Raw genomic sequence first — 12,050 nt, 5'->3', positions numbered from 1 at the left:
AAGATCGTTGAATAATAGAACTTCGGTTTTCATTTCATACCATCTTGCTAAGATGTCTAGTTCGTCACGATCGTTTCTTGTAGCCATTCGGTTTTCAGCATTGAAAATATTTGTTAGACGGCTCCAAAACATTGGATCATTCAACTTGCTTGTCTCGTACACATGAATATAAGCATGTGTAAGAACCAAGAACTCTTCATTGCTCCATGATATAGAAGTCATTTGGATTGAAACAAAGAGGGTAGAATCTAAAAAACAATATTTGAACAACTATATTGGTTAATTTAATAACGTTTTGCATGTAACTTATGGTCAATTTATAGTAGTTTCTACACAAAATCGCAGTCCAAACTTCTAATATGTCTGCAATTCATAGTCAAAATTAACTGAGGAATGCAGTGTACTATACTTATAACACAACAGATCACTGTTCGAGTTGACAATTCATCCCCGGTTGAATGACAAAACAATACATTGCAGTTTGAGTTGACAACTCATTGCACCAGGAAAGTAAGGAGTCGTTATAAATAGATTTCAATATCCGTTGTAATTGTATTCTATTACTTCCCTCCTTGCAATTATGGACTCACCACGTATATGGAGGAACGCAGAGGAGGTCGCTTTGGTTCAAGCTTGGATTACAACTGTAGAGGTGGATTTTCCACCGGGTCCCCCACAAGTTCGTGCTGGATCATTTTGGTCTCGTGTCTGTCATTTGTTTCACCATTTAATGAACCGCACTCAATATCGAAGAAGAAGAGATGTCAAAGCGAAGCTTCTGGATATGAAAATGAAGGTGAAACAATTTCAACGTATTTATAACGAGTTGGATAACGAACATGCAAATACGGATGAAGACATTCTACGGCAGGTGGCTTTGGAACTATACCGCTTTCAATACGATGGTAGCGAGTTTACCCACTTAGATGCATGGAATGTTTTAAAGAATGTCCCTTATTTTTAATATGCATGTTGGTTAAGTTAATTGTTTTTCGTTATTTAAGTTGCTTGTTGTTGTATGTGTCTAGTCGTTACTATTTAATAAACGTCCATTTCTTGTAATGTATGTTGTTCCCTCAATAGCCAATATTTAGAAAGCAATAAAATAAAACCGGGGTACATAAATAACTAACACATAATACGACATAAAAAATAAATTGGGTACATGGATAACTAATACGTAACACAGCAGTAAAATAAAAACGGAGTACATAAAAAACTAATACATAATACTACATAAAACATAAATGTGCTACATGAATAACTACTACATTGAGGGAGGTAACAGGACCACCGTTTCATTTGGTATTTCCCAATGCTCATATGATGGTATACCATTCACCAACTCAGATCCATATGCAACTCGATACACATAATTAGTGAACTTGTATTCAATCATTCTCTGAATGGACTCAGATGTACGAGTTCTTAGACATGCTATAGCGTGGCCACATGGTATACCTCTTTTTTGCCATTTACCACAACTACATACCCTTCGTTCAAGTTGTACGTTGCTGGTGGCAAAAGTGTCATGGACTTCAAATGTATCCCCATACAAACGTTTTGCATTACAATTGTAAGACTTGTTGAGACTTTTTTGAACCTTACTCTCAACGTAAGGGGTCAACCCACCAGACAACCTCCCTGTAAAATTTGATATTTTAATAAAAATAGCAGCACAATAAAAAAAACAAAATATAACAATCTCCCTTACCAGCTAGTTCGGCCCTATCAGCATACTTTGATTTTATCGACGTTGTGGTTAACTCAATTATCGTTGTTATAGGAAACTCACGTGAGGATATAATTTGCAAAATTTCAGGGACGTCAATCGATTTAACATTGTAACGTATTTTTGGGAAAAATGCTCTTGTCCATTTTGAAATCGGTATATCGTCAAGCCAGTAAATTGGACTCATAAGCAAGGTGTAGAAAGGTGGTTGCCTACATGTACTTTGCAACCTTTCGAAACACAAGTAAAATTCATCAACGCTATATGCATGGCATGACTTCCAAAACATCGATTCGACTTCCGTATTGTTATGTCCGATAGACTCACGTATCTTTCGAGCTATATCTTTAGGACAATATCCATGATAGGAATCCGGGTAGGCACTGTCAACACCAAAGTCTATGTTATCACACATGTTGCTTATGAAACCAACCTCTGTGTCCTCACCTAAACAATCTCTTAACCTCATCATGAACCATCTCCATGATTCTTCACACTGTAAGGTTCCCAAACCAAGTGCTAAGAGCAGTGGCTCATGATTTCCATCTAAAGCCACTGCGAAGTACATTGTTGTCAGAAAGCTCCCAAGAAGGGGTAAATAACCCACATATATCAGCGGTATCATGCACCTAAGGAAGGTACGAATCTACATAAAAACGAACACATATTAGTGTTATGTAAGAACTAATCGACATACATTACCATGAAATATTGTATAACTCAATAAAAGAAGAATGTTATACCACGCAACCCAAAGCCACAAAACAGAATTGAAAGCGGTTGCTATCGGTTTTCTTAATGGTTGTGAAGGTATTAGGATTTGTTCTTTGAAGGTTATGCAAGAAAATTGGTAGTTGAGAAAAGGTTCTTTGGCTGTGACTACTCATTTTCAATACCGATAATTGTGCTCTACAATGATCACACTAATGGAATTATAAATAGAAGATATTGTATCTCTACTGATCAAAATTCATAGTTTAACCTTTTAAATTCGTAGTTGACCTTTTTGAATTCATAGTCAAACCAGTTCATTTCATAGTCAAATTTCACTGACCGGCATGACAATACTACAGAATGTACTTGTCTGCATTTCATAGTTGACCTTTTTGAATTCATAGTCAAACCGGTTCATTTCATAGTCAAATTTCACTGACCGACATGACAATACTACAGAATGTACTTGTCTGCATTCCATAGTTGAACTTTTTGAATTCATAGTCAAACCAGTTCATTTCATAGTAAAAAAGAATTGTCTGTAATATGATTTATTCTATAAATGGGTGTCACTCATTATGAAAAAATTTAACTGAGAAAGTAACTCCGATTTAAAAGAATAAGAAGGCTAATGGCATACTGCAATTGTGGAGGAGAACGTATCGTTAGGATTTCGGGTACAGCTAAAAACCCAGGAAGATTGTTCTACGCTTGCCCGTATTTGGTATCATGTTCTTACCGTCATTCAAATTTAAACCCTCGTGTTTACATCACACAAATTTATTTTCTTACTGTGGATATTAAATTTAACAGGGACCAAAATGCGGGTTTATCAGTTGGGTTGATGAAGAGAAGGACCAATCTTCTATGGTAATAGCTAAAGTAGCTAACTCTAATAAGCTCTTTCAATCAGAAAATAAGAAGTTAAAGATAGCGTTGGTTTGTAGTTGGGTGTTGTTCTTGGCAGTTCTTGTTTACAAGTTGTAAGCTTTTCAATATTGTTTTTATGGTTTTGAAGTTGTTAGTCAATAAATTGTTGTATTTGTAACGTTAAAACAAATGTTGTGGTCGTTCTTATGTTAAATTTATTGATAAGTAATTAGTAGGTCATTAAATTGTTGTAATTGTCGTAACGTTATATTTTTTGTCATCCGTTGAGTAAACTCTAAAGATTAACTAATAATGAAATCCAACATTAAATTATTTATACATTTATATAATCCAACTACAGAGGAGCAAGACTAGACCCCCAAATAATTTTTGCCATCCGGAGACGGAACTCTAAAGCTGCGTTCTTTGGGTCAATAAGAACACGTATTGGTTGACCTGAAACCAATTGCTCCATAAACATACAAAGAAATACACCGCAATCTCCCAAATGACTACTTTGTTGGGGAACGTTTTCTTCATAAATGAATTGCATATTCAATGGAATCCTTGGGATGTTCCTCCGCGCCCAATACTTAATCTTGTCCAAATAATTTGCCACCCGACGTTCAAATTTGGAAAAGATTCCTTCGGATTGGAATTTTTCATAAGCACCTCTACCAAGACTGTCATAAATATGCACTTCCATTGACGCTAATCGTAGTTCCCCAAATAGCCAATGATTAGGGGATGAATGAATCGGCAATAAGACCTGTATAAGGATCAGAAAATAAAATTATGTTTATTTACATCACAATACAAAAACATCACAATACAAATACATAACAAAAAAAACGATATTATTTTCAATATAAACTATTAAGTTTACCGTATCAACATCCCACCAAGCAACCATGAAGTTCAGGTATGTAGCAATACCAGCCATAAACGCCCTCCAGTCCTGTCCTTCTTCCAAAGCATGAGAAACAAAAAAATTTGGAGGCATTATTGTATGTCGGTCGCTCTCTAACCGTCTCTCCATCAAAAGTCGGTACCAAATGGTTATATGCTGCACACATGATACTTTTGTTATTGACTAAAAAACAATTAACTTTTAAAAGAATTAATTAACAATTTATTTACCGCTGACTCCAACCATCCGTCGTGTGTATGCCCAAACAATGAGCTCCAAAAATCTCTATCTAACACGAAATTAAACAAACGATGCTGCACATCGTATGAATGCAATACATAATTTTGGATGACAAACTTTTTCTGTGAAAACATTGTATTTGATAACATCAGGTCATATGGTATTATTAAGAAATTAAACAACTAATATTGTAAAATATTGAAAGAAAAAGAGCATTTCCATACAATAAAGATTCATATATATTAATATTGATGTATATCATACATTACTATATATTACATATATCATATTTACATAAACAACCACTATGAAATAGATTTATACATAAATATAAACAACTTAAAAGAGTTGCCACAAACACAATACATAATTAATGCTCCAAGTACTTATAGAACCATTCTTCATCCTTACAATAATGGTACATAACATTGTACACCTCCATCAACAGCTTCGGGAACCGACTCCCAAAATAATCATTAAACCCCTCCGGTACACCTCCCAACAATTCCTGTGTCCAATAATCATCAAAACAATCATTAACACAGTACAACCTGTCCTGTCAATAAAAAAAAAGTGATAACGTTCTGTATGTTGAGAAAATCGAACCTGAATTTCTTTGGGTAATTCGCGGTAATGATTTAATTTATTTCGAATGACGCGAAGCAAGTCACGCACACCGTTGTATTTATACCGCCTATACCGACCAATGTTATTGATGAATTCCGGTTCCATCTTTTCATCCCATTTTCCACCCAAAGCCACCGAACCTTTACTTTCCAATTCCCTAAGAAGAACGGAATCACATTCCCGGTCTTCCAATTCCACCCGATCACTAGTATCCCTTAGAAACGACATTCTCACCTCGGAATCCCAAAACAAAGGATGATGCAACACATCCACAGCCCTTGGCCTACAATGCAAATTCTTTATTAATTTAAAACGTCAGAGGACTGAAATTGTAATTTTATAACTTTACCTGAGTTCAGGGTTAGGGTTTAGTAATCTAGAGAAGAGGTCAAAAGCTTCCGGAATATGTCGAACTAAAAAAAGGTTGACTCGGTTTTTGACCACATTCACATCACGTTCAAGATGATCACCAAATGGGTGTCTGCCACATGTCATGCAGAAAAACAGGACACAACCTAAACTGAACAAATCTATCGCACGTGTTTGGCGTCCATGAAGAAGTTGTTCGGGTGCTTGCCACCCTGAACTTCCGGAACCTGACGAAAATAACCCGTAACAATTTACAACGTGTCAAAAACAGCCCGGTTTTTGTAATTAAGTTGGTTTTATCTTCTTACCAGTAGCATGGAGTCCTAATGACAACATGTCGCCAACGAGGCGTCTGCTAATTCCCATGTCAGAAAGCTTCCCACATATTGATTTTTCTTTGACTATTAACACATTGTGTGGCTTTAAATCCCGATGAATGATCCCTAATTCATGCAAATGAACAAGCCCAGATACTATATCCCTATAATAATAATAAACATCAAAGTAAAGATATAAATAAAGTAACACATGTAAATAAAGTACAATGTTGTTGTTATAAATGGTTGGATGTACATGTACCTCATCAATTTTAACAAAATAGGCGAAGGGTATCCATTTGGTTTCCATAAATGAACATCATGCATGATGATGTCACGATTGATTGAATCTAATTCTAAACCCCCTTTCTTCATTTGAATTAAATCATAAAGGCTACAAGCACAACGCTCCAAAGAAAGATAAACAAAATCATGATCATATTCCACTCCATACCACCTAACAATATTTGGATGTTGATCAGAAGCAATAAGATTTTGAATTTCTTTAAATGCAACATCATGGTGGGCCCTCACGAGGCGTTTCACAGCAACCTTACGACCTTCGTATACCCCTTCAAGAACAACTGTTCCATTACTACCCTTTGCAATTTCTTTATTTGACACAAATAGTTTGCCTATAGAACGCCCTTCTGTGTCACATTCGATTAAATGATTAAAATTTAGCACTGGATTTCTTTCACTATCAACATTTCCATCTTCATTGGCATAAATCCTTCCTTGTTTCCTATGCCTCTTCCTTCTAGAAGAAGAGGAAGGTTTTTGTTTCAACATTGCAGCCATTATGGTATGATGGCGATACATAAGACCACCAATGGCAATAATCAGAATGAAAATTACAACAAACGCCATTCGCCCTTCGGAAAGAAAGTTGACTTTTTTCACATCTTGTTGACTAGGGATTTCGGGGTTTTGGGTGTCAAGGTTATTGTTTGAATTGGGTAGTAAAGGTTTATTTTGAGGGAGTAGAAGGATTGGAACTTTTTTTTCTGCTTGTTTTCCATGGATTTTATAAGAACCAAGCTTATGAGATGTACGTAGCCTATGGACAACAGCTTTTGACTGGCATGACAAGGGCATGTTGAAGTCAAAGTCAAAGTCAAAGTCAAAGTCAACACTGGATTTTGAGCGAAGATTATTTGGGAGAGGTAAAGACGGACGAATGATTTTATTTGGAGGTTCTTGACAAAGTAAAGCAACATCAATGTCTGCTACAGTCACATTCCATAGAACTTTGTCAGAATTTGCAGCAAATGATGTGAGTAAGTAATCTGTTCTTGTGAAGGAGAATTGTTTATCAGGTTTTTCATTGACCATAGTTGACTTTTCATTTTTCATGGTGGTTTTTTGGAAGATGAAATTTGAGTGTTCATTGGTTGATGAGCTGTGATGAACACGTATTAACCTTCCAGTGTTAGCATCAACTACAAATGCAGTAGTTTTTTTGGATCCAAGAATAACTCCTCCATCCTCTGATACGTGTGGCATGATTCTGATGAATTCCTCCATGGTCATATCCATACTCTGTAAGTTACAAATAGGTAGTTGAAATTGAATAATAAAGTACATTGTTGATATTGGTAGCAAGAGTAAAGTTTCAGAAATTTACCACTTTGCCAAGATCTGTGTGTGCATACAGCTTCCAATCATCCCCACAGTCTACATAATAACTGCCTTCAGGCACAGGTGCACTTTCCTTATCATCATCATGGCTGGTAGAAGCCTGGTATGAAGAGTAGATTGGAGATCCTGATGCAAATGACCAAATTATCCTCCCAGAATCACGATACACCAAATTGATTGTACCATCCAATGCAGCAACAAGGGCAGTGTCATGATTACTGTTTGGAGAGAGAGGTATGTAAGTGCATGAAAGAGAATTACTTCAAATGATACTACAAAAAAAGTACCCTAATATCATAAATTTGCAAAATTATGTTGAGTGCAGCACTCTGCTTATGTAAGATCATGTTTATCTTGGTTAATTGTGGTAAAATCCTGAACCTTAATTAAAAAAGCCTTTGCACTTGTTAGAATGAAGAGCAAACCCTGTGTAGAGTATGTGAGAGTAAGCAATTATAACATTCATAGTTACAAGTTTATTGCAAAGGAACCATTGTGAATTGCATAGAATTGCCCATTCCAACAAATAAGGGGAAATTGGAGTTATAATAAGTAATATGGGACCAAAATCGAGCCAAGCTGAAGTTGAGAACAAAATTCATGGTAATACTTCAGTTCAACCGAAAGAGCAAAATTTACAGAACCCAAACTACATGGCAGCAGCATGGATCGATATACAGATCTTCACCTTGATAAAGAGGGAAAACAGAATGGCAGCAGGCAGCCATGTGTACATGCATGAGAAGAAACTGTTCATCAACAACCTCAAATTAACGAGTAAAAAAGGAGAAAACTTACTCCGGAAAAGATAACAGAGACCGCCTAGCCGGTGCTTGATTGACTTTCGAGATTTCCAAGTTTTGAACGCTGTCAATCGATCCAAACAACAGCAAAAAGAGCAAGAAATCGGCAAATAAATAGCGGATCAAGGCGTAATTCATCGATTGCGATTGATTCTGATAGCAAACAGGGTTGGATTGATTGTGAATTGAACTCAATTTGCTACCAAATCATAATGATTTAGGGTAAAAATTCAACTTCGTAAGACGACTATGAAGGATATGCAGGGAACGAAGGATTGCCGGAGGAATATTCGAAGTTATATGATATAACAAGAAAAAAAATAAGTTTAATGATGTTTTTTGACCATTTGGAAAAGATTTTTACCCATCTAAGTCATTTCATTTTCCTATTAAGCATTTACTAATTGTACAATCAACCAACTAATTAAATCTATCATATCCATTTCAACAAAACCTAAGCAACAGAGATACTGGTTTTCTGTTAAACCATCACATTTGCAGATGTTTCAACATACAAAAATTTCACAAGAATTTAAACGTCGATTGCAATAATCACTTTTCCACAAGTTAAAACAAAAGACTATACAAAGATTGCAAGATATATGAAATCACAGGCTTCAAGTTTCACCTTTCAACACAGGAAAACCTTTAAACAACTTCAAACACGAAGATTTTATGCAGTTTTTCAAAGCAATTTTCAAATACTCAAATCCAGATATCATCTCAAGTACACTAGTCTACAAAAATCTAACATTCATTAATCAAGATTTCAAGATTCATCATCAATCCAACTCCTTTTCAACCTTAATCCCCATAGATTTAGCTGTACCTATAATTGATTTTGAAATCGCCTCCAAGGACATGTACTGACAATACGGATCTGCTTGCTTCACCTTTGCGATTTCATAGATGTGTTTTAGGGTTAGGGTTGATGCAACAACATGACCTGCACGTCCACTCCCGGAGTCAATTCCGGCGGCTTTTTTTAGAAACCAGGTGACTGAAGGAGAACGAACGCTCAATTCAAAAGTATTGTCTTTGAAAACAGTCACAGTAGCAGCGATTGGAGCTTCCGATTTGTATTTCTGTGTGCGAGCGTTGAAGTCCTTGCAGAACGCCATTAGGTTAACTTTGTACTGACCTACAGCCGGACCTACCGGTGGTCCAGGTCTTGCTCCGCCGGCTGGGATGGTGAGACGGACTGTCGCCGCCACTGGCCGACGCGTTAGAATTTCCTTCAGGGACGCCATTTAACTACAACCCGAACAAGAACATAAAAATTGGAACAGTAAAACGAAAAAACCTAAACGCTAAACTACGAGATGAAGAAATTAAAAGAGAAGGATAACAGAATGATGTATGTGCTTGTTGTGGAGTGTGAATGAGTCGAAAAGTCTGATTTTTAATAGCGACAAAATTGCAAAAATGGTCCCTGTGTTTGGCAAAATTATGCGACTTTGGTCCAAAACGATACTTTGATGCAGCACTGGTCCAAAATTGGATTTTTCCATTGCTTTTGGTCCCTCCTACTAACTTCCGTCCATATACTCCGTTACATGCAACAAAGACGGGGGTATTTTCGTCTTTCCACCTCCATATCATCGATTACCGCCATATTGAATGATATACACAGTTAATGACCCTTCACTCTACGCACTAAACCCACTTCGTTGATCGAAAACCCTAATCGTTCATTGAAATCTTGCATTTGGTCATCAACCGCAATCGTAAGTTTGAATCCACGAGTATGGTCCAAATGTGGGAAATCAGGCCAAGAAATCAGTGTTTTGATGCAATCTGAATTTACGGTAACGTACTCTGTTTCTTACATATTTCTTTGAAACAAAAAAAAAATCTTTTACAATCCATATAAAGTAATGTTTTTTTGGTTTGGTTCATGATTTTTACAGAAGGACATCCCACGATGTTCACTATTGAGCTCCATCATGGAGGGAGGTTCACAAAATTTCCAGGGATAAGCTATAATGAAGGAAAATTAGACCACATTGACTTGGTAGACATGGATGAGTTCTCTGTGCATGAGTTGGATGAGGTGATGCTGAAGCTTGGTTATGATGTACCACCAGTCATTTATTACCACTATCAATTGCCAAATGGAGATTTGGAGTTTGGTCTTAGAGCTCTAGGGAATGATATTGATGTACTTAGTCTTGCACAGTACATTGAACATCATAAGATCATCAAGGTATACACTGAACATAATGAAACTAAGTTACTTACATACTTTATGTCTCCAAGAGTTAAACCTAGGGTCATAATTGAGGAAATAGCAGATGATGTGCCCACTGCAACTGTTGGTGATCAAGATGTCCCAAATCTTGAATTGTGTTTAGTAACATATGAGACACCCAAATACAATTCAAATAAGAGATTGAGGTTAGTTGATGGGAGTCAATCATGTAGTAAGAAATTGTGTTTCAACTTGGAACACACTGCAGCTGTTGGTGATCAAGATGCAGATGTTGAAATTGGTAATGAAGGTGCAAATATTAGTGAGCAAGGTGCAACTGTTGGTGATCAAGATATTAGTGAGCAAGGTGCAACTGTTGGTGATCAAGATATTAGTGAGCAAGGTGCAACTGTTGGTGATCAAGATGCACGTGTTGAAATTGGTAATGAAGGTGCAAATATTAGTGATCAAGGTGCACCTGTTGGTGATCAAGAGACAGAAGTTCATGATCAAGCTGCAAATCTTGGTGACCAAGAAGTAAATACAAGAGAGTTTGATACCTTTGATGGCCAACCATTTCAATTTGAAGACTTTGATCCTTTCTTTGATGCAGATGATGTGCCCACTGCAACTGTTGGTGCAGAACTTGGCACAGGATTAGGTGAAGTTCAATTTGAAAGTGAGGAAGTTTGTGAAGGACTTGGTGAAGGAGGTAGTGAAGGGGGTAGTGAAGGGAGTGAGGAAGACAGTGACTTTCTTGAAGATGAAGAAAACTATGTAAGTGATATTGAGGTGGACATGAGTGATTTCTATATGAATGTTGATCTAGATGTTGAATATGTTCCACAGAGGAAAAGGTGTTGAGACTGAAAATGAAGTTGTTGATACAGAAGATGTTGAAGATGTTGAAGTAATTGATAATGATGAATGGGACTCATTAGGTGAAGATAGTGATGATGAAAGAAGGAAAGCAATATTAAAACAGATGGTGAAGGAGAAGAAGTGCTCTCTTGGTGAAGTCCATGCAGTTACTTTTCAAGTGGGTCAAAAGTATAAAAGTAAAAAGGAAATTAAGGACAAAGTCAACAAACTTGCCATTGAGACTAGAAGGAATCTTGGCTTCAAGAAAAACGACAAAACAAGGCTTAGGGTTGTGTGTAAAGGTAATGTACCTAATGTAAATGCAAGTGGGGTAGGTAAGGGCAATAAATTTAATTGTTCTTGGTCAATGCAGACTTCACGGTCAAAAGATAGCGATTATTGGTATGTGAAAACTTTACTGGACAAACATACTTGTGTTCAAACTATAAAACTTAGGGCTTGCACTGCGAAGTATATATCTGCAGAAATCTTAGACATGGTTGAGTCTAACCCTACAGTACCCCTTCGAAGCATTCAAGAGTAAGTTCAGAAGAGGCTACAAGTTGGTGTGTCCATACACAAAGTACAGAGAGCAAAAGCAACAGCTACAAAGCAAGTGAGTGGTGACTACACAAAGCAATACGAGGTGTTAAGAGATTATCTTATGGAACTACAAGCAACTAATGTGGGTACAACTGTGAAGCTTGAGGTTGTTAATGAGCCTAACAGTACTAGAGAAACAAGGCAGTTTAAAAGGGTGTATATTTGCTTAGGG

General features: G+C 36.7%; 3 protein-coding genes and 1 long non-coding RNA gene across 4 annotated transcripts; all 4 read right to left on the bottom strand.

Moving 5' to 3' along the window:
* Positions 1 to 1,267: 1,267 nt before the first annotated feature.
* Positions 1,268 to 2,300, bottom strand: LOC145035639 (uncharacterized). The gene is made up of 2 exons (XM_078984151.1): positions 1,715 to 2,300; positions 1,268 to 1,644 (listed from the first exon to the last, which is right to left on the bottom strand). Exons 1-2 carry the CDS (start codon positions 2,298 to 2,300, stop codon positions 1,268 to 1,270), a joined length of 963 nt encoding a protein of 320 aa, XP_078840277.1.
* Positions 2,301 to 3,600: 1,300 nt separating this feature from the next.
* On the bottom strand, positions 3,601 to 4,559 carry LOC145033741 (uncharacterized). Its single transcript, XR_013677679.1, has 3 exons — positions 4,457 to 4,559; positions 4,203 to 4,382; positions 3,601 to 4,085 (listed from the first exon to the last, which is right to left on the bottom strand). It is a non-coding gene; the product is annotated as an uncharacterized LOC145033741 (long non-coding RNA).
* A 122-nt stretch (positions 4,560 to 4,681) lies between these two features.
* Positions 4,682 to 9,167, bottom strand: LOC145036768 (serine/threonine-protein kinase/endoribonuclease IRE1a-like). The gene is made up of 8 exons (XM_078985249.1): positions 9,053 to 9,167; positions 8,219 to 8,376; positions 7,407 to 7,638; positions 6,042 to 7,321; positions 5,771 to 5,943; positions 5,443 to 5,689; positions 5,073 to 5,376; positions 4,682 to 4,974 (listed from the first exon to the last, which is right to left on the bottom strand). Exons 2-8 carry the CDS (start codon positions 8,359 to 8,361, stop codon positions 4,837 to 4,839), a joined length of 2,517 nt encoding a protein of 838 aa, XP_078841375.1. The 5' UTR covers positions 8,362 to 8,376; positions 9,053 to 9,167; the 3' UTR covers positions 4,682 to 4,836.
* LOC145036769 (uncharacterized) lies at positions 8,744 to 9,593 on the bottom strand. The gene has a single exon (XM_078985250.1). It carries the CDS (start codon positions 9,471 to 9,473, stop codon positions 9,006 to 9,008), a length of 468 nt encoding a protein of 155 aa, XP_078841376.1. The 5' UTR covers positions 9,474 to 9,593; the 3' UTR covers positions 8,744 to 9,005.
* Positions 9,594 to 12,050: the final 2,457 nt, after the last annotated feature.

The sequence above is a fragment of the Lactuca saligna genome, chromosome 3, assembly GCF_052625555.1.
Source record: "Lactuca saligna cultivar CGN05327 chromosome 3, ASM5262555v1, whole genome shotgun sequence".
Classification (NCBI taxonomy): domain Eukaryota; kingdom Viridiplantae; phylum Streptophyta; class Magnoliopsida; order Asterales; family Asteraceae; genus Lactuca; species Lactuca saligna.
The sequence above is the reverse complement of the archived record's forward strand: the minus strand, read 5'-3'. Positions and strand labels throughout refer to the sequence as shown.

Coding starts and splice junctions, on each gene's coding strand:
- LOC145035639 (XM_078984151.1), bottom strand. CDS start 2,300: ATGTACTTCGCAGTGGCTTTAGATGGAAATCATGAGCCACTGCTCTTA. Junction 1,645..1,714: donor TGATAGGGCCGAACTAGCTG/GTAAGGGAGATT, acceptor CAAATTTTACAG/GGAGGTTGTCTGGTGGGTTG.
- LOC145036768 (XM_078985249.1), bottom strand. CDS start 8,361: ATGAATTACGCCTTGATCCGCTATTTATTTGCCGATTTCTTGCTCTTT. Junction 5,944..6,041: donor ATTTTGTTAAAATTGATGAG/GTACATGTACAT, acceptor TTATTATTATAG/GGATATAGTATCTGGGCTTG. Junction 5,377..5,442: donor AACCCTAACCCTGAACTCAG/GTAAAGTTATAA, acceptor TTTGCATTGTAG/GCCAAGGGCTGTGGATGTGT.
- LOC145036769 (XM_078985250.1), bottom strand. CDS start 9,473: ATGGCGTCCCTGAAGGAAATTCTAACGCGTCGGCCAGTGGCGGCGACA.